The sequence below is a fragment of the Sus scrofa genome, chromosome 10 (assembly GCF_054392235.1).
Source record: "Sus scrofa isolate SSC_HxYL_T2T_F1_AM1 chromosome 10, Sscrofa_HxYL_maternal_Yorkshire_Landrace_v2.0, whole genome shotgun sequence".
Lineage (NCBI taxonomy): Eukaryota > Metazoa > Chordata > Mammalia > Artiodactyla > Suidae > Sus > Sus scrofa.
In genome coordinates this window covers 16,759,009-16,774,957 of record NC_139392.1, presented here as the reverse complement: position 1 = coordinate 16,774,957, position 15,949 = coordinate 16,759,009, and the positions used below count along the sequence as shown (strand labels likewise).

The window sequence follows — 15,949 nt, the reverse complement described above, 5'->3', positions numbered from 1 at the left end:
AAGGCAATCAGAAACTTATCCACAGTAATGGATGAAATCTACACTGTTCTTAAGAAGGATAATGTTAAGAATGAAGATGAAGATCAGAAATCCAAGGAGAACGGTGCAAGTGTATGACAAAATTTGTGTAGTGGTGAAGAATGGTGATAAATAATGTAATATATGAAATCATGATACAAGAATGTTTGAAAGTGATGCCTGTTTGATTTTAGCAGTATAAATATCTGTCAGTTCAAATGATGTATAAAGTTTTATGAAAGTGAGAATCTTTGCTTTTGAAAATTGCTTGTAATTCCTGGCATCCAAATTATTAAACACTCCTTGAGTGAAATAATTTTGCATTGCAGAATGTTTTAGGATGAACTTTGTTATAGTCTTAATGCCAATAATGTTCATCAATTAAAAAAAAAAAAAAGAACTCAATTGGTAGATATAACCACAGCAGAATAGGAATAGCTGAAGAGAGCTAGTAACTGAAAACATCAGAAGAACATATTAATGAAGCTTGGAGAGAAGAATGGATAGGAAATACAGAGGAGAGGAGAAGATAAATAAGGACTATAGTGAGGAGTCTAAAATGTCTAATAGAACAACAGAAGGAGAAGAGAGAGAATGGGACAAAAAAGAGTATTTTAATGACTAAGAACATTCCAAAACTAGCAAAAAACAACAGGCTACAAATTCAGGAATCCCTTTGGAGTTCCTGTCCTGACTAAGCGGTTAATGAACCTGACTAGTATCCATGACAACGTGGGTTCGATCAGTGGGTTAAGGATCCGGTGTTGTCCTGAACTGTGGTGTAGGTCACAGATGCATCTCGGCTCCTTTGTTGCTGTGGCTGTGGTGTAGGCCAGTGGCTACAGCTCTGATTGGACCCCTAGCTTGGGAACCTCCATGTGCTTCGGGTGTGAACCTAAAAAGACCAAAAAAAAAAAAAAAAAAGAAAAAAAAGAATCCCTTTGAATCCTAATGGAATAAATACAAAGATATTGACTCCTGGACATATCATAGTAATACTACTGAAAACTAAACGCAAAGTGGAAAGTATTTAAGGTACTTGGCATGGTATGGGGAGTACTTTCAAAAGGCTGACAATTTGTTTGACAGCTGACTTTGAACTAATTGAATATTTACATTAATCTCAAGTGATTTTAGCACTAACCAAAAGTAATTTTATCTACCCTATCCCCACCCAGTCTCTGTCCTAACAAATATTTAATTTTAAATAATTAATTTAACTCAGTTTTGAAACTGAGCTACTTTATACTCTTTTTATCAAAATGACCTGAGAAATTAACTTCTTCACCTTAAAGGACTGGACATACTACTTTGTCCAAGGTATGTTTTGTGATGGAATTTGTAAAGAAAATGGAACATTGGTCTAATAGTCTCCTTTAGTTTTGGACAGCTTAACTGTTTTTCTCATACTCTACCCAGCAAAAGCAAACTAAAGCCAAAGTTGTCAAAATATGAAATTAGACATTCAGATTTTCATTTTGTAAAGCAAAGGGCAGGGGTGGAAATTATTTAAAATACTTTGTCAATTTTATGATACAACAATGACAGATTTCTCAGTCATACATCTAAGTTTTTATCAAGTTCATTCAGAGTTAAAGCTTTGAGCTTCCTTTTCTTGGTCAGACTATAATCTGTTTAAATCAGTGAAAGTTTGTCTAAGCTAATTAACTTCAATATGCCTTTTCTGTTTTGGATTATTAAAATATTTTTTAAATGCATGTATAGAGCATCCACATAATAGTGCATGTGGAATTTATTAAAATAGATTTGAATTGCCTCAACACTATATAAAAGTAAATATTGAATTAGCAGCCTCAATCACTCTCCGATAATTGCTTTTCCATTTTGGAAATTTATCGTACATGGATATTAATAATAATTCAAAAGTAGGAAAGGGCATTTATCCCTGAACATTCTATCTTAAACATTTTTAAAACCATATATTAATGGCTTTGGGAAACTCTTGGTACTATGTTCTTTGTGGTCCTTCCCTCTCAGTCAACCTCTATGAACGTTTGTCTTTTCTTGACCTGAATATGTTGTCAGAATTGTCTGATCATATTTGTCAGCCCTCTTTTATTTTTGAGATTATGAATCTTTGCAGAAACCTGCTTACCATTTCACCAATCTTCAAAAATAATCCATTAAAAAAAAAAGTAGAATGCATTTTGTGTGCTACACTCAACCCACATATGACAACCTAAAGCACATTAGTTGATTTAGTTGATTATAGGAGGGATTGATAGGAAACGGTGCTTAATTATAGTAGCCTATTTTAAAAGGCAGGGTTTTTTTTAATAACAGCCTTATTGAGATATTATTCACATACTATACAATTCACCCATTTACAGTAAGTGCACAGTTCTGTGGTTTTTAGTTTACAGTTTAATTTGCAGGTTGTGCAGCCATCCTAACCATCAATTTTAGAGCATTTTCTTCATCCTAAAAAGAAACTTTGTATTTTTTTAGCAGTGGCTCCTCATTTCCCCTCAAACCATGCTCTACCCCAAACCTAGGTAACCACTAATCTAATTTCTATCCACCTATTCTGAACATTTAAAGAAAAGGAATCATGAAATATGTGGTCCTTTGTGGCTGGATTCTTTCACATAGCATGATGTTTTGAAGGCTCATCCATGTTGTAACATGTCTCAGTACTTCTTTTTATTGCCAAATAATATTCCATTTTATAGATATACCACATTTTATTTATCCATTCATCAGTTGATGGACATTTGGGTTGCTTTCACTCTAGCTGTAATGAGTAAGGCTACAAACATTCATGTACAGGTTTTTGCATAGACATGTATTTTTATTTCCCTTGAGTATATATCTAAAAGTGGAATTGCTGAGTCATATGTTAACTCTATGTTTAACCTTTTGAGTAACTGCCACGCTATTTTCCAAAGAGACTGATATAGTTTTCCTTTTATTTGTTTTATAAAGTTGCCAAGCTTGTAAGAGTATGTATTATTAACCCTTAAACAAACTATAAAACTGTCTTAGATATTTGGTTAAAAGACTAGCAGGTAAGACTCTTGAAGATAATCACTTATTTTTTTTTTTTAAAGTTTAAGTGTAATTTAAGTAAAGAAAATAGACGAGATCATCTCAATAGATGCAGAAAATCTATCTTACAAAATTAAACATCTTGTCATAATGGAAAAGCAAATACTCTTATCAAACTAGGAATAGAATGAAAATTCCTTAACCTGATATAGAATATTTATCACGAAAACTTATATCAAATATCGTACTTACTAGTGAAATGTTAAAAACATTCTCTTTGAGATTGAAAATGATGGAGTTCCCCTTGTGGCTCAGTGGTTAGCGAATCTGACTAGGAACCATGGTGTTGCGGGTTCGATCCCTGGCCTTGCTCAATGGGTTAAGGATCCAGCGTTGCCGTGAGCTGTGGTGTAGTTTGCAGACGCGGCTCAGATCCTGCATTGCTGTGGCTCTGGTGTAGGCCAGTGGCTACAGCTCTGATAAGATCCCTAGCCTGGGAACCTCCATATGCTGTGGGAGCGGCCCTAGAAATGGCAAAAAAAGACAAAAAAAAAAAGATTGAAAATGAGATAAGGGAGGCTACTAGCAAAATTTTTATTCAACCGTACACTGGAGGCCTAGCCAGTGTAATAAAGCAAGAAAATGAGGTAAGAGCTATAAACATTAGAAAAAAAGAAACAAAACTGTTTTGTCACAGATGATGTAGTTGTATAGCTAGAAAATCTAAAAGAAACTGCAGCTAAATCATTAGAATTAATAAGTGAGTTTAGCAAAGTTGACAAATTCAAGATCAGGTTTTTGTTTGTGGGTTTTTTGTTTTTGTTTTTGTTTTTTTTAGGGCCAAACTTGCGGCATATGGAAGTTCCCAGGCTAGGGGTCTAATCACAGCTGCAGCTGCCGGACTACACCACAACTGTAGCAACTTGAGATCTGAGCCGTGTCTGCAACCTACACCACAGCTCACTGCAACACCATGTCGGATTCTTTTCTGCTATGCCACAATGGGAACTCTAAGATCAGGTTTTTTAAAAAGCAATTGTGGGAGTTCCTGTCATGGCTCAGTGGTTAACAAATCCAATTGGGAACCATGAGGTTGTGGGTTCGATCCCTGGCCTTGCTCAGTGGGTTAAGGATCTGGCATTGCTGTGAGCTGTGGTGTAAGATCGTAGACGTAGCTCAGATCCCACGTTGCTATGGCTATGGTGTAGGCCAGTGGCTATAGCTCTGATTAGACCCCTAGCCTGGGAACCTCCATATGCAGAGGGAGCAAACCTAGAAAAGGCAAAAAGACAAAAAACAAACAAACAATTGTGTTTCTGTGTATTATCGATAAGCAGTTAGAAAATTAAATTTCAAAAGATACCATTTAGGAGTTCCTGTTGTGGAGCAGCAGAAATGAATCTGACTGGTATCCATGAGGACACGGGTTCAATCCCTGGCCTTGCTCAATGGGTTAAGGATCTGATGTTGCTATGAGCTGTGGTGTAGGTTGCAGACATGGGGCAGATCCCAAGTTGCTGTGACTGTGGTGTAGGCCAGTGGCTACAGCTCTGATAAGATCCCTAGCCTGGGAACCTCCATATGCTGTGGGAGCGGCCCTAAAAAGACAAAAATAAATAAATACATACATACATACATACATACCTTGATATAAATATAACATTGGATGTATTAAACTTCTATATAGAAAGCTAGTTTTTGTTTGTTTTTTTTTTTGTTTTTTTTTTTTTTGCTTTTTTTTTTTTAGGGTCTCACTTGCGGCATATGGAAGTTCCTAGGCTAGGGGTCAAATCAGAGCTACAGCTGCTAGCCTATGGTACAGCCACAGCAATGTGGGATCCAAGCCATGTCTTCAACCTACACCACAGCTCACAGCAACGCTGGATCCACAACCCACTGAGTGAGGCTAGGGATTGGACCCACATCCTCATGAGTCCTAGTCAGTTTTGTTGACCACTGAGCTGCTAAGAAAACTCCAAAAACTTAATATTTTCAATGGAAAGCTAAGTAGAAAAAGTTGAAGAACTTTCTCAGAATGTATGATTGACAAGTGGAGATGGAAAATATGAGAGACACAGGACCAATCCAAAAAGATCCAAAAGGTCTGATAGGATACTTACTCAGAAAGACAGCACTGAGAAAATGGAGGCGGGGGAGTTGTCAAAACAATGACACAAAACAATCAACCCCTAGCCTGGGAACCTCCACATGCCACGGTGTGGCCCTAAAAAAGACAAAAATAAATAAATAAATTAAATTAAATATTTGAAGACAACTTACACCTCTTCTATCTTCTATTCAGTTTCAAACTAGTCCCTTCTGTCAGATTTATAAATATTTCAAATAGAGCATTAGAGAATGTGTGGAGAAATGGGCACACTCATACATTATAGGTGGGAATGTAAGTTATTGAAGTCTTCCTGGAAGGCAACTTGGCCAAATTGATGAACCTGCTACTCTGCTTCTAGAGCATCGTTCTGGAGAATTAATCATGCTTATGGGCAAAAGTGCGCATACAAGAATGTTTATTGCAAGCTGGAGTTCCCATTGTGGCTCAGTAGAAATGAATCTGACTAGCATCCATGATGACACAGGTTCGATCCTTGGCCTTGCTCAGTGGGTTAAGGATCCGGCATTGCCATGAGCTGTGGTGTAAATCTCAGACACAGCTCAGGTCCTGTTTTGCCTTGGCTGTGGTGTAAGCCAACGGCTACAGCTCTGATTTGACCCCTAGCCTGGGAACCTCCATATGATGTGGGTGTGGCCCTAAAAAGATTAAAGAAAAAAAGAAGATAGAAGGTTTACTGAAAGCTATTTAAGACAAACCCACAGCCAATAAAATACTCAATGGAGAAAAGCTGAAAGTCTTCTCACTAAAATCTGGAACAAGACAAGGATGCCCATTCTCACCACTAATGTTCAATAGTATTCAATAGTATTCAACTTGCAATATAGTACTGCAAGTCCTAGCCACAGCAATCAGACAAAAAAAGAAATGAAAGTTATCTAAATTGGAAGGGAAGAGGTAAAATTTTCACTATATGCAAATGACATGATACTATATATAGAAAACCCTAAAAATTCCATATAAAAACTATTAGATATGACAAACGAATTCAGCAGAGTAGCAGGATAAAAGATCAAAATTCAGAAATCAGTTGCATTTCCGTGTACTAACAATGAAATATCAGAAAGGGAATGTACAAAAACAGTAACTCTTAAAATAGCACCAAAAAAAAAAAAAAAAAACCGTAGGAATAAATCTGACCAAGGAGGTGAAAGACTTAGCACACTGAGAACTGTAAAACATTAATAAAGGAAATTAAAGAAAATTCAAAGAAGTGGAAAGATATCCCATGCTCTTGGAATGGAAGAATTAATGTTAAAGTGACCATACTACCCAAAGCAAGCTACAGATTTAATGTGATCCCTCTCAAATTACCCACTACATTTTTCACAGAACTAGAACAAATAATCCAAAAATGTATATGGAACTATAAAAGACCTAGAATTGCCAAAATAGTCCTGAGGAAAAAGAACAAAACAGGAGGCAAAACTCTCCCAGACTGAGGAGAATACTTCAAAGCTGCAGTAATCACAACAGTGTGGTATTGGAATTCTCTAGTCGCACAGCAGGTTAAGGATCCAGCTTAACCTGCTTGATCCAGTTTGTTGTGGCTTGGATCACTGCTCAAGTTTTGATCCCTGGTCCTGGAACTTCCATATGCTGTGAGCATGGCCAAAAAATAAAAAGTAAAACAAAAAACCCGTGTGGTATTGGTACAGAAACAGACATGGAGGAGTTCCCATGGTGGCACAGCAGAAACGAATCTGACTAGGAACCATGAGGTTGCAGGTTCCATCCCTGGCCTTACTCAGTGAGCCAAGGATCTGGCGTTGCTGTGAGCTGTGGTGGAGGTTGTAGACGCGGCTTGGATCTGGCATTGCTGTGGCTCTGGCGTAGGCCAGTGGCTACAGCTCTGATTAGACCCCTAGCCTGGGAACTTCCATATGCCTTGGGTGAGGCCCTAAAAAGGACAAAAGACAAAAAAAAAAAGAAAAAGAAACAGACATGGGTCAGTGGAACAGAGTAGAGAGCTCAGAAATAACACCCACACACCTATGGTCAATTAATCTTCAAAAAAGGCAAGAAGGTAAAATGGGAAAAAGCCTCTTCAGCAAGTGGTGCTGGGAAAGTTGGACAGCTGCATGTAAATCAGTGAAATTAGAACACACCCTCACACCAAGCACAAAAATAAGTCAAATAATGCCATTTGCAGCAACATGAATGCTAAAGAATATCCTACCAAGTGAGGTAAGTTCAAAAGAAAAAACTAAATACCATATGTACCACTCATATAGAAAACTAAATACCATATGTATCACTTACATGTAGAATCTAAAATATGACACAGGAGTTCTCTAGTGGTCCAGCAGGTTAAGGATCCAGCATTGTCGTTGCTGTGGCATGTGTTCGATCCCTGGCCCAGGAGCTTTTGCATGTAAATATAGAATCATTATGTTATACACCAACAGGATGTTATATGTCAGTTATAATTCAATTTTAAAATATTACAATTTTTAAATTTACAAAATAAAAAATATTTTTAAAATGACTTAACCCCTTTCTTAATCCCCCTATGACATTCTTTCCCTTCCTCCTCTTTCAGTGCATCAGACCCAGTGGTGGAGGAATACTGACTAGTTTCAGATCCTGCATGCATACCACTTATTGGCTGTGGTACATGGACCTCAGATTCCTCCAAATGTAAAATGGAGATAATTTAGTACCCTTCTCATGAGGTGGTAGCAAGGATTCAGTGAGATCCTGTTAAACACTTAGAACAATGCCTGGCACTTTATTAATAATGGGTGCTGTTAAGTGAAACATTAACATTAATAATGGGTGCTGTTAAACGAAACATTAACATTAATCAGCCTTGTTCAGTCTTAACATTTTTCATATGATCTCATCTGAAAAATGGTAAGACTGAACAAGGTTGATTGTTTGGGGTGGGTTTTTTTGCTTTTTAGGGCTGCACCAGCAGCATATGGAAGTTCCCAGGCTAGGGGTTGAATTGGAGCTGCAGCTGCTGGCCTACACCACAGCCACAGCAACAAGGGATCCAAGCTGCATCTTCAACCTACACCACAGCTCATGGCAATGCTGGATCCTTAACCCACCAAGCAAGGCCAGGGGTCAAACATGTATCCTTATGGATCCTAGTCAGGTTTGTTAACCGCTGAGCCACGAAGGGAATCCCAAAGGTTTCTGTTAAACAATTATAATGCTGTGATTTGACGCTAGTGTGAGTAGTAGTTTCGGCAATGATGGCAATGATGATAACAGTTGATATTCATTGGAGATTTTCTATGTGGGAGGCAGTATGCTAGGATTTGTATAGTATGCTACATTTAAACTTTGCCATAATCTCATTAGGTAGATGTTTTTATTATCCCCATCTTGGCTCAGTGGTTAACAAATCCAACTAGGAACCATGAGGTTTTGGGTTCGATCCCTGCCCTTGCTCAACGGGTTAAGGATCTGGCCTTGCCATGAGCTGTGGTGTAGGTCTCAGACGCAGCTCGGATCCCGAGTTGCTGTGGCTCTGGCGTAGACTGGTGGCTATAGCTCCGATTCGACCCCTAGCCTGGGAACCTCCGTATGCTGTGGGAGCGGCCCAAGAAATGGCAAAAAGACCAAAAAAAAAAAAAAAAAGCAATCATACTTGTTTCCCCAGTACATGATGATTTGCTTTCTTGGAAATCCTCTTAAAAATAAAAAAGAAATGTGGTTAAATTAGGCTTAACTGGAAGTTCCTGTTACGGCTCAGCTATAACGAGTCCAACTAGTATCCATGAGGATTCAGGTTCCATCCCTGGCCTCACTCAGTGACCCTAGCCTGGGAACCTCCTTATGCCATGGATACAACCCTTAAAAAAAAAAAAAAAAAAAAAAAAAAAAAAATTAGGCTTAACTGAAGAAGTCTCGTTGCAGCATTTGCAGCTGGAGTGGAATGGATGGTGTAATTTTTTGGAGGTTTTATGAGTAGAGGAAAGGAAATGGAATCATGGAATCAAAGTCCATTTTACTTACTGATAGAAAGCAAATATGGAATGGTGGCAATGATGATAACAGTTAATATTCATTGGAGATTTTCTATGTGGGAGGCAGTATACTAGGATTTGTATAGTATGCTACAATTAAGCTTTGCCATAATCTCATTAGATAGATTTGTTCCTGTTATCCCCATCTTGCAGATGAGGCAATAGAGGCACAGAGAAATTAAGGAACTTGCTTAAGGTCACACAGCTAGTAAGTAATAGAGTTGGGATTTGAACATATAATCTGATTCTGGCACCCATGCTCTCATCCATTATGCTATAACGAATTGATTGCAGATGGAGAATCAATTGAGTTTAAGTAACTAGAACATTTCAAATGAATACATATAATTTTTAACAACTTTTTATTTTAAAAAATGACAAAGTGGGAGTTCCCTCGTGGCCTAGCAGTTAAGGATCTAGCATTGTCACCGCTGTCGCCCAGATTCAGTCTCTGGCCTGGGAACTCCTGCATGCTGCAGGTATAGCCAAAAAAAAAAAAAAAAAGACAAAGTTATGAAAAAGTTGGAAGATTATAAGAAACATATATATGTATTGAACAATTTTATTTCATGTAATCCCTCTCTGTGTATATAGATACAGATAGATATACACAGTTATATATAAAAGAGCTCTATTTTTAAAAAAGTAAATGACAGACATAATGACGCTCCTAAGAAAAAGACACTCTTCAAAATAACAGTAAAACATTATCACATAGAAATATAACATTGAGTACAGACAGTTTTAATTACTTTCAGTTTAATAAGTCAAATATCCTATTAGATAATTAAAATTGCATTGTTTTAAAAATTTATCAAAATCTGACTTTTTTTCTTCTCAGAAATCATATTCCATGCCCATTGGCATTGAATTTCAGCGGCGATATGCAACAATTGTTCTCGAGCTTGAGCAACTGAACAAGGACCTAAACAAAGTTTTACATAAGGTTCAACAGTACTGCTATGAGGTAGGTAATTTGTATGAATTTCCCTTGAGGGGCTGTGCTGTCCGCTCTTTATTTGAAGCTTAATGCTGTTATCACATTTCAGAAAATCCAAACTAAGCCAGTGTCCTTATAAAATCCTTTAGCAGATCCATACAGCATCAACATTTAAGAATGCTTTACACACAGTGAACTATCTGTTGAGTTTTTATTTCTTTGAATACAAATGAATATAGCTCTCCAAAAATGTAGAAAAATCCAGAGAAATAACTTTTCTTAATTCCACTACCCCAAAGACTATATTTTGTTTCATTTCCTCCTAATCTTTTTTTTAACATATATGCTTTTTCTCACAAAGTTATGGTCATGCTATGTATTAAATCTTGTTTCCTTCTTGAACTTCAACCACATAGACTATAGGGTTATTTGTGAATTATCATCATCATGGACATACAATTGTAGATATGAAGGTGGTTCAAATTTCCACCTAAAATTTTAGTTTCTTGCTACAAGGTAAGAATTAAATGATTGTGATGAATTTAGAATGCTCGTGCATTTGCATTCTTAGAGGTTATATGTTTCCAGTAAAGCCACCTCTTTTTTGGGGGAGGAAGTATAGTTGATTTAGTGTTTCAGGTATACAGCAAAGTGATTCATGTATATTCTTTCAGATTCTTTTCCACTGTAGGTTATTACAAGATACTGAATCTAGGAGTTCCCTTCGTGGCTCAGTGGTTAACAAATCTGACTAGGAACCATGACGTTGCGGATTCGATCCCTGGCCTTGCTCAGTGGGTTAAGGATCTAGTGTTGTTGTGAGCTGTGGTGTAGGTCGCATACGTGACTCAGATATGACGTTGCTGTGGCTCTGGTGTAGGCCGGTGGCTACAGCTCCGATTCGACCCCTAGCCTGGGAACCTCCATATGTCCCGGGTGCAGACCCAGAAAATACAAAAAGACAAAAAAAAAAAAGATATTGAATCTAGTTCCTTGTGCTGTATACATAACACCATATCTTCTTTATCCATTTCTCTGTTGTTGGACATTCAGGTGGCTTCCATGTCCTAACTATTGTAAATAGTGCCACAATAAACATTGGGGTGCACGTATCTTTTTGAATTAGAGTTTCATCTTTTCCAGATGTATTCTCAGGAGTAGGATTGCTGGATCATATGGTAACTCTATTTTTGGTTTTTTAAGGAAGCTCCCTGCTTTTCTCCATAATGGTTGCACCAACTCACATTCCCCCCAACAGTGTATGATGGTTCCCTTTTCTTCACACCCTCTCCAGCGATTATTATTTTTAGTTTTTTTGATGGTGACCGTTCTGACCAGTATGAGATGATACCTCATTGTAGTTTTGTTGTTGTTGTTGTTTGTCTTTTTGACTTTTCTAGGGCCGCTTCCATGGCATATGGAGATTCCCAGGCCAGGAGTCTAATCAGAGCTGTAGCCACCGGCCTACGCCAGAGCCACAGCAACATGGGATCCATGCCGAGTCTGCAACCTACACCACAGCTCACAGCAAATCCGGATCCTTAACCCACTGACCGAGGCCAGGGATTGAATCCGAAACCTCATGCTTCCTAGTTGGAGTCGTTAACCACTGAGCCATGATGGGAACTCCACCTCATTGTAGTTTTTTTTTTTTTTTTTTTTTTTTGTCGTTGTTGTTGCTATTTCTTGGGCCGCTCCCGCGGCATATGGAGGTTCCCAGGCTAGGGGTCGAATCAGAGCTGTAGCCACCGGCCTACGCCAGAGCCACAGCAACGTGGGATCCGAGCCGCGTCTGCAACCTACACCACAGCTCACGGCAACGCCGGATCGTTAACCCACTGAGCAAGGGCAGGGACCGAACCCGCAACCTCATGGTTCCTAGTTGGATTCGTTAACCACTGCGCCACGACGGGAACTCCTGTAGTTTTGATTTGTATTTCTCTAATAATTAGAACATCTTTTCTACTGGCCATCTATATATCTTCTTTGGAGAAATGTCTGTTTAGGTCTTCTGCTCATTTTTCTTTTTCTTTTTTCTTTTTTTTTTTTTTGGCTTTTTGTCTTTTTAGGGCTGCACCTGGGGCATGTGGAAGATCCCAGGCTACGGGTCCAACTGGAGCTATAGCTGCCAGCCTACACTACAGCCACAGCAATGCAGGATCCAAGCCACATCTATGACCTACAGCACAGTTCACGGCAATGCCAAATCCTCAACCCACTGAGTGAGGCCAGGGATCGAACCCTCGTCCTCATGGATGCTAGTCAAGTTCGTTAACCTCTAAGGCATGACGGGAACTCCTGCCCATTTTTCAGTTGGGTTTTTTTTTTTTTTTTTTACTTGGCTATATAAGCTGTTTGTATATTTTAGAAATTAATCCCTAGTTGGTCGCATCATTTGCAAATATTTTCTCCCGTTCTATAGGTTGTCTTTTTGTCTTGTTTATGGTTTCCTTTGCTGTGCAAAAGCTTGTTAGTTTGATCTGGTCCTATTTGTTTATTTTTGCCTTTGTGTCCGTAACACAGAGTTTTTTGCCTATGTTTTCCTATAGGAGTTTTACAGTATCCAGTCTTGCATTTAGGTCTTTAATCCATTTTAGGTTTATTTTTGTGTATGGTGTTAGATATGTTCTAATTTCATTCTTTTTTGTATAGATGTGCAATTTTCCCAGCACCATATATTAAAGAGACTATCTTTTCTCCATTGTACATTCTTGCCTCTCTGTCATCATAGATTAATTGACCATAAATTCATGGGTTTATTTAAAGCCACCTCTGTTTGTGATATGAGATTCTTAAACAGTTAGCTTTTTTTTTTTTCTTTTTAGGGCCGCACCCTTTTAATTTTTTAATATTGATTTTAAAATATGAACATATCAGAGAGAATACTATGACTAGGCAATTTACTTCTAGGTATATACCAAACACATATTTAACAGAAGACACACTAGAACATACATAGCATCTCTGTTCATTATAGATATATATATAGAGATATGGCTAGATAAAGTTTAGCCAAAAATTAGAAATTACCCAAATACCCATAAATACTGAAATGAATCAGTAAACTGTCACATAATATACAGTGGAATTCTCAGGAGTAAGAATGAATGAACTCATCTACTTAGAGCACCATGGATAAACTCACAAACATGTGAATATATTTAGTCATACGAGAACATGCAAATATTGAACAGCTAAAGTCATACACAAAAGAATGTATAATGCATGTTTCCATTTATGTAAAGCTTAAAAGCCAGCAAAGGCTAATATATGATGCTAGACGTCAGGATGGGGTTTACCCTTGGAGTGCTGGAAGATGGCAGTTGGCCTCTGAGGGGCTGGTAATATTCTGGTTTATTTTTTGTTTTTTTCTGGCCATGCCTACGGCATGTGTAGGTTCCCAGACCAGGGATCGAACCCTCACCCAGGCAGCGACTTGAGCCACTGCAGTGACAATGCCAGATCCTTAACCTGCTGTGCCACAAAGGAACTCCGTAATATTGTTTCTTAATCTAGATGCTGATTTCTCAGGCATGTTTGATTTGTGAATATTTATTAACCCTTATGCATTATGATTTGTGTTCTTTTATGTATTTATGTATACTTCAATTAAAAAATGTGTGCTAGAGGACAAAGTTATTCACTGCAGTGTTACGGTAATTGCAAAATATTAGGGGAAAAAACTAAACGCCCATACGTAGGGAATTGGCTGAATAACTTACAGCACATCCCACAGTGGAGCACTGTGCTGCTATAAGAAAAATTGAGGAAGCTCTCTGTTGATTAGGAGGCACATAGCTACCTTAACCAAGTGATCAAAGATAACATCCACAGTCGTGGGACAGATAAACATCATGTGCCTCCAGAGCACCATGCACAGAGAAGAACTCGGCATCACTTTTGTGTGTTCCTGCCAAAGATGTAAAACCTCAGTCTAATCAAGAGGAAACAGACAAACCCACATAGAGGGATATTATGCGAAATAATTGGCTGGTACTCTTCAAAAATATCAAGGTCATGAAGGACCAGACAAAAAGGGTCTAGAGAAACAAGACAACCAAATGTATTCAGGGGGGAAATAGCTGTGTAAGGCCTTACTGGAACAGTTGATGAAATCCGAATGTGGACTGTTAGAAAAATGCTATTATATCAGTGCTAAATTTCCTGATTGTGATCATTTCACTGTGGTTATGTAAGAGAATATCCATGGACTTAGTAAATACAAGCTTGAGTATTTAGGGGTAGTGTTGTCGAATTCTCAAATTAATGGTTAAGGGAAAATGTATATATACAGAGAGAGAAAGGTGAAATGTTAAATGAAACACAATAAACCATGAGCAGTTAGTGATCTAGGTAAAAGGTTATCAAGATTTTTTTTGTGCCGTTCTTTTTTAGAAGATTGAAAGTATATCAAAATTAAAAGTTACCAAAAATATAAAACAAATTTAAAAAAAAAAAGGAGTTCCCGTCGTGGCACAGTGGTTAACGAATCCAACTAGGAACGATGAGGTTGCAGGTTCGGTCCCTGCCCTTGCTCAGTGGGTTAACAATCCGGCGTTGCCGTGAGCTGTGGTGTAGGTTGCAGACGTGGCTCGGATCCCGAGTTGCTGTGGCTCTGGCGTAGGCCGGTGGCTACAGCTCTTATTAGACCCCTAGCCTGGGAACCTCCATATGCCGCAGGAGCGGCCCAAGAAATAGCAAAAAGACAAAAAAAATAAATAAATAAATAAAATAAAATAAAATAAAATAAAATAAAATAAATAAAATAAATAAAATAAAATAAAATAAAATAAAATAAATACTGTTAGAGGAGGAAAAACTCCTAAGGTGAAGTGTGAGTGTCATGGAGTCCCGTTGTGGCTCAGTGGAAACAAATCTGGCTAGCATCCATGAGGATGCAGTTTCAATCCCTGGCCTCACTCAGTGGGTTAGGATCCAGCATTGGCGTGAGCTGTGGTGTAGCTTGCAGACATGGTTCAGATCTGGCGTTGCTGTGGCTGTAGCATAGGCTGGTGACTATAGCTTCAATTTGATCCCTAGCCTGGGAACTTACATATGCCGCAGCTGCAGCCCTAAAAAGACAAAAAAAAAAAAAAAAAAAGAGTGAGCATCATTTTTGTTATAAATGCTAGTTTTATAAATATCCAAATCTGAAAACAGGGCATAGACACACAGAAATTATCATGGCCTTATTAATGTACAGCTTATGTTTATTCATCTGTATTCAGCTTGCTCCAGATCAAGGGTTGCAGCCAGCAGATCAGCCGACAGATATGAGACGAAGGTGTGAGGAAGAAGCACAGGAAATTGTTCGGCACGCAAATTCCTCAACAGGACAGCCCTGTGTAGAAAATGACAATCTGACAGACTTAATCTCCAGGCTTACAGCTATTTTATTACAAATTAAGGTAAATTTTGGAGAACTTTTCCGAGAAAGTATTAAGAATATTTTCTTAATTTTGACACCTAAATAAACTATGCTAATTCGTTGCTAAAAAACTAAACCATATATTAGAGTATTTGGTGGTCTCAGTTTGAACTGTAATTCAATTAAATTTTGAATTTTTTTTTCTTTTAGTGTCTAGCAGAAGGAGGAGACCTGAATTCCTTTGAATTCAAATCACTTACAGATTCATTAAATGATATCAAGAGTACAATAGATGCTTCTAATATCAGGTAATTCATAAGATGTACTCTAATCATTTTCGTATTAAGTTCATAGTGATCTCCAGTACACGCTTTAAAAATTATGCATATTTATTTCCTAGTCATATAGCTTTTATCCTGTAAGTAATTGTAAATGAGCTTTTCAGTTACATCCAGTCTGTTGAGAATAGAAATTTGAGACGGATTTTAATACAAAGAAGTCAGAAG

General features: G+C 37.9%; 1 protein-coding gene across 1 annotated transcript in view; it reads left to right on the top strand.

Moving 5' to 3' along the window:
- LIN9 (lin-9 DREAM MuvB core complex component) overlaps positions 1-15,949 on the top strand; it is a 74,281-nt gene that overhangs the window by 56,545 nt on the left and 1,787 nt on the right. The window contains exons 12-14 of the mRNA XM_021064413.2: positions 9,977-10,102; positions 15,304-15,483; positions 15,654-15,751. Coding sequence (XP_020920072.1) covers positions 9,977-10,102; positions 15,304-15,483; positions 15,654-15,751 — 404 coding nt within the window. The remainder of the gene's footprint in view (positions 1-9,976; positions 10,103-15,303; positions 15,484-15,653; positions 15,752-15,949) is intronic.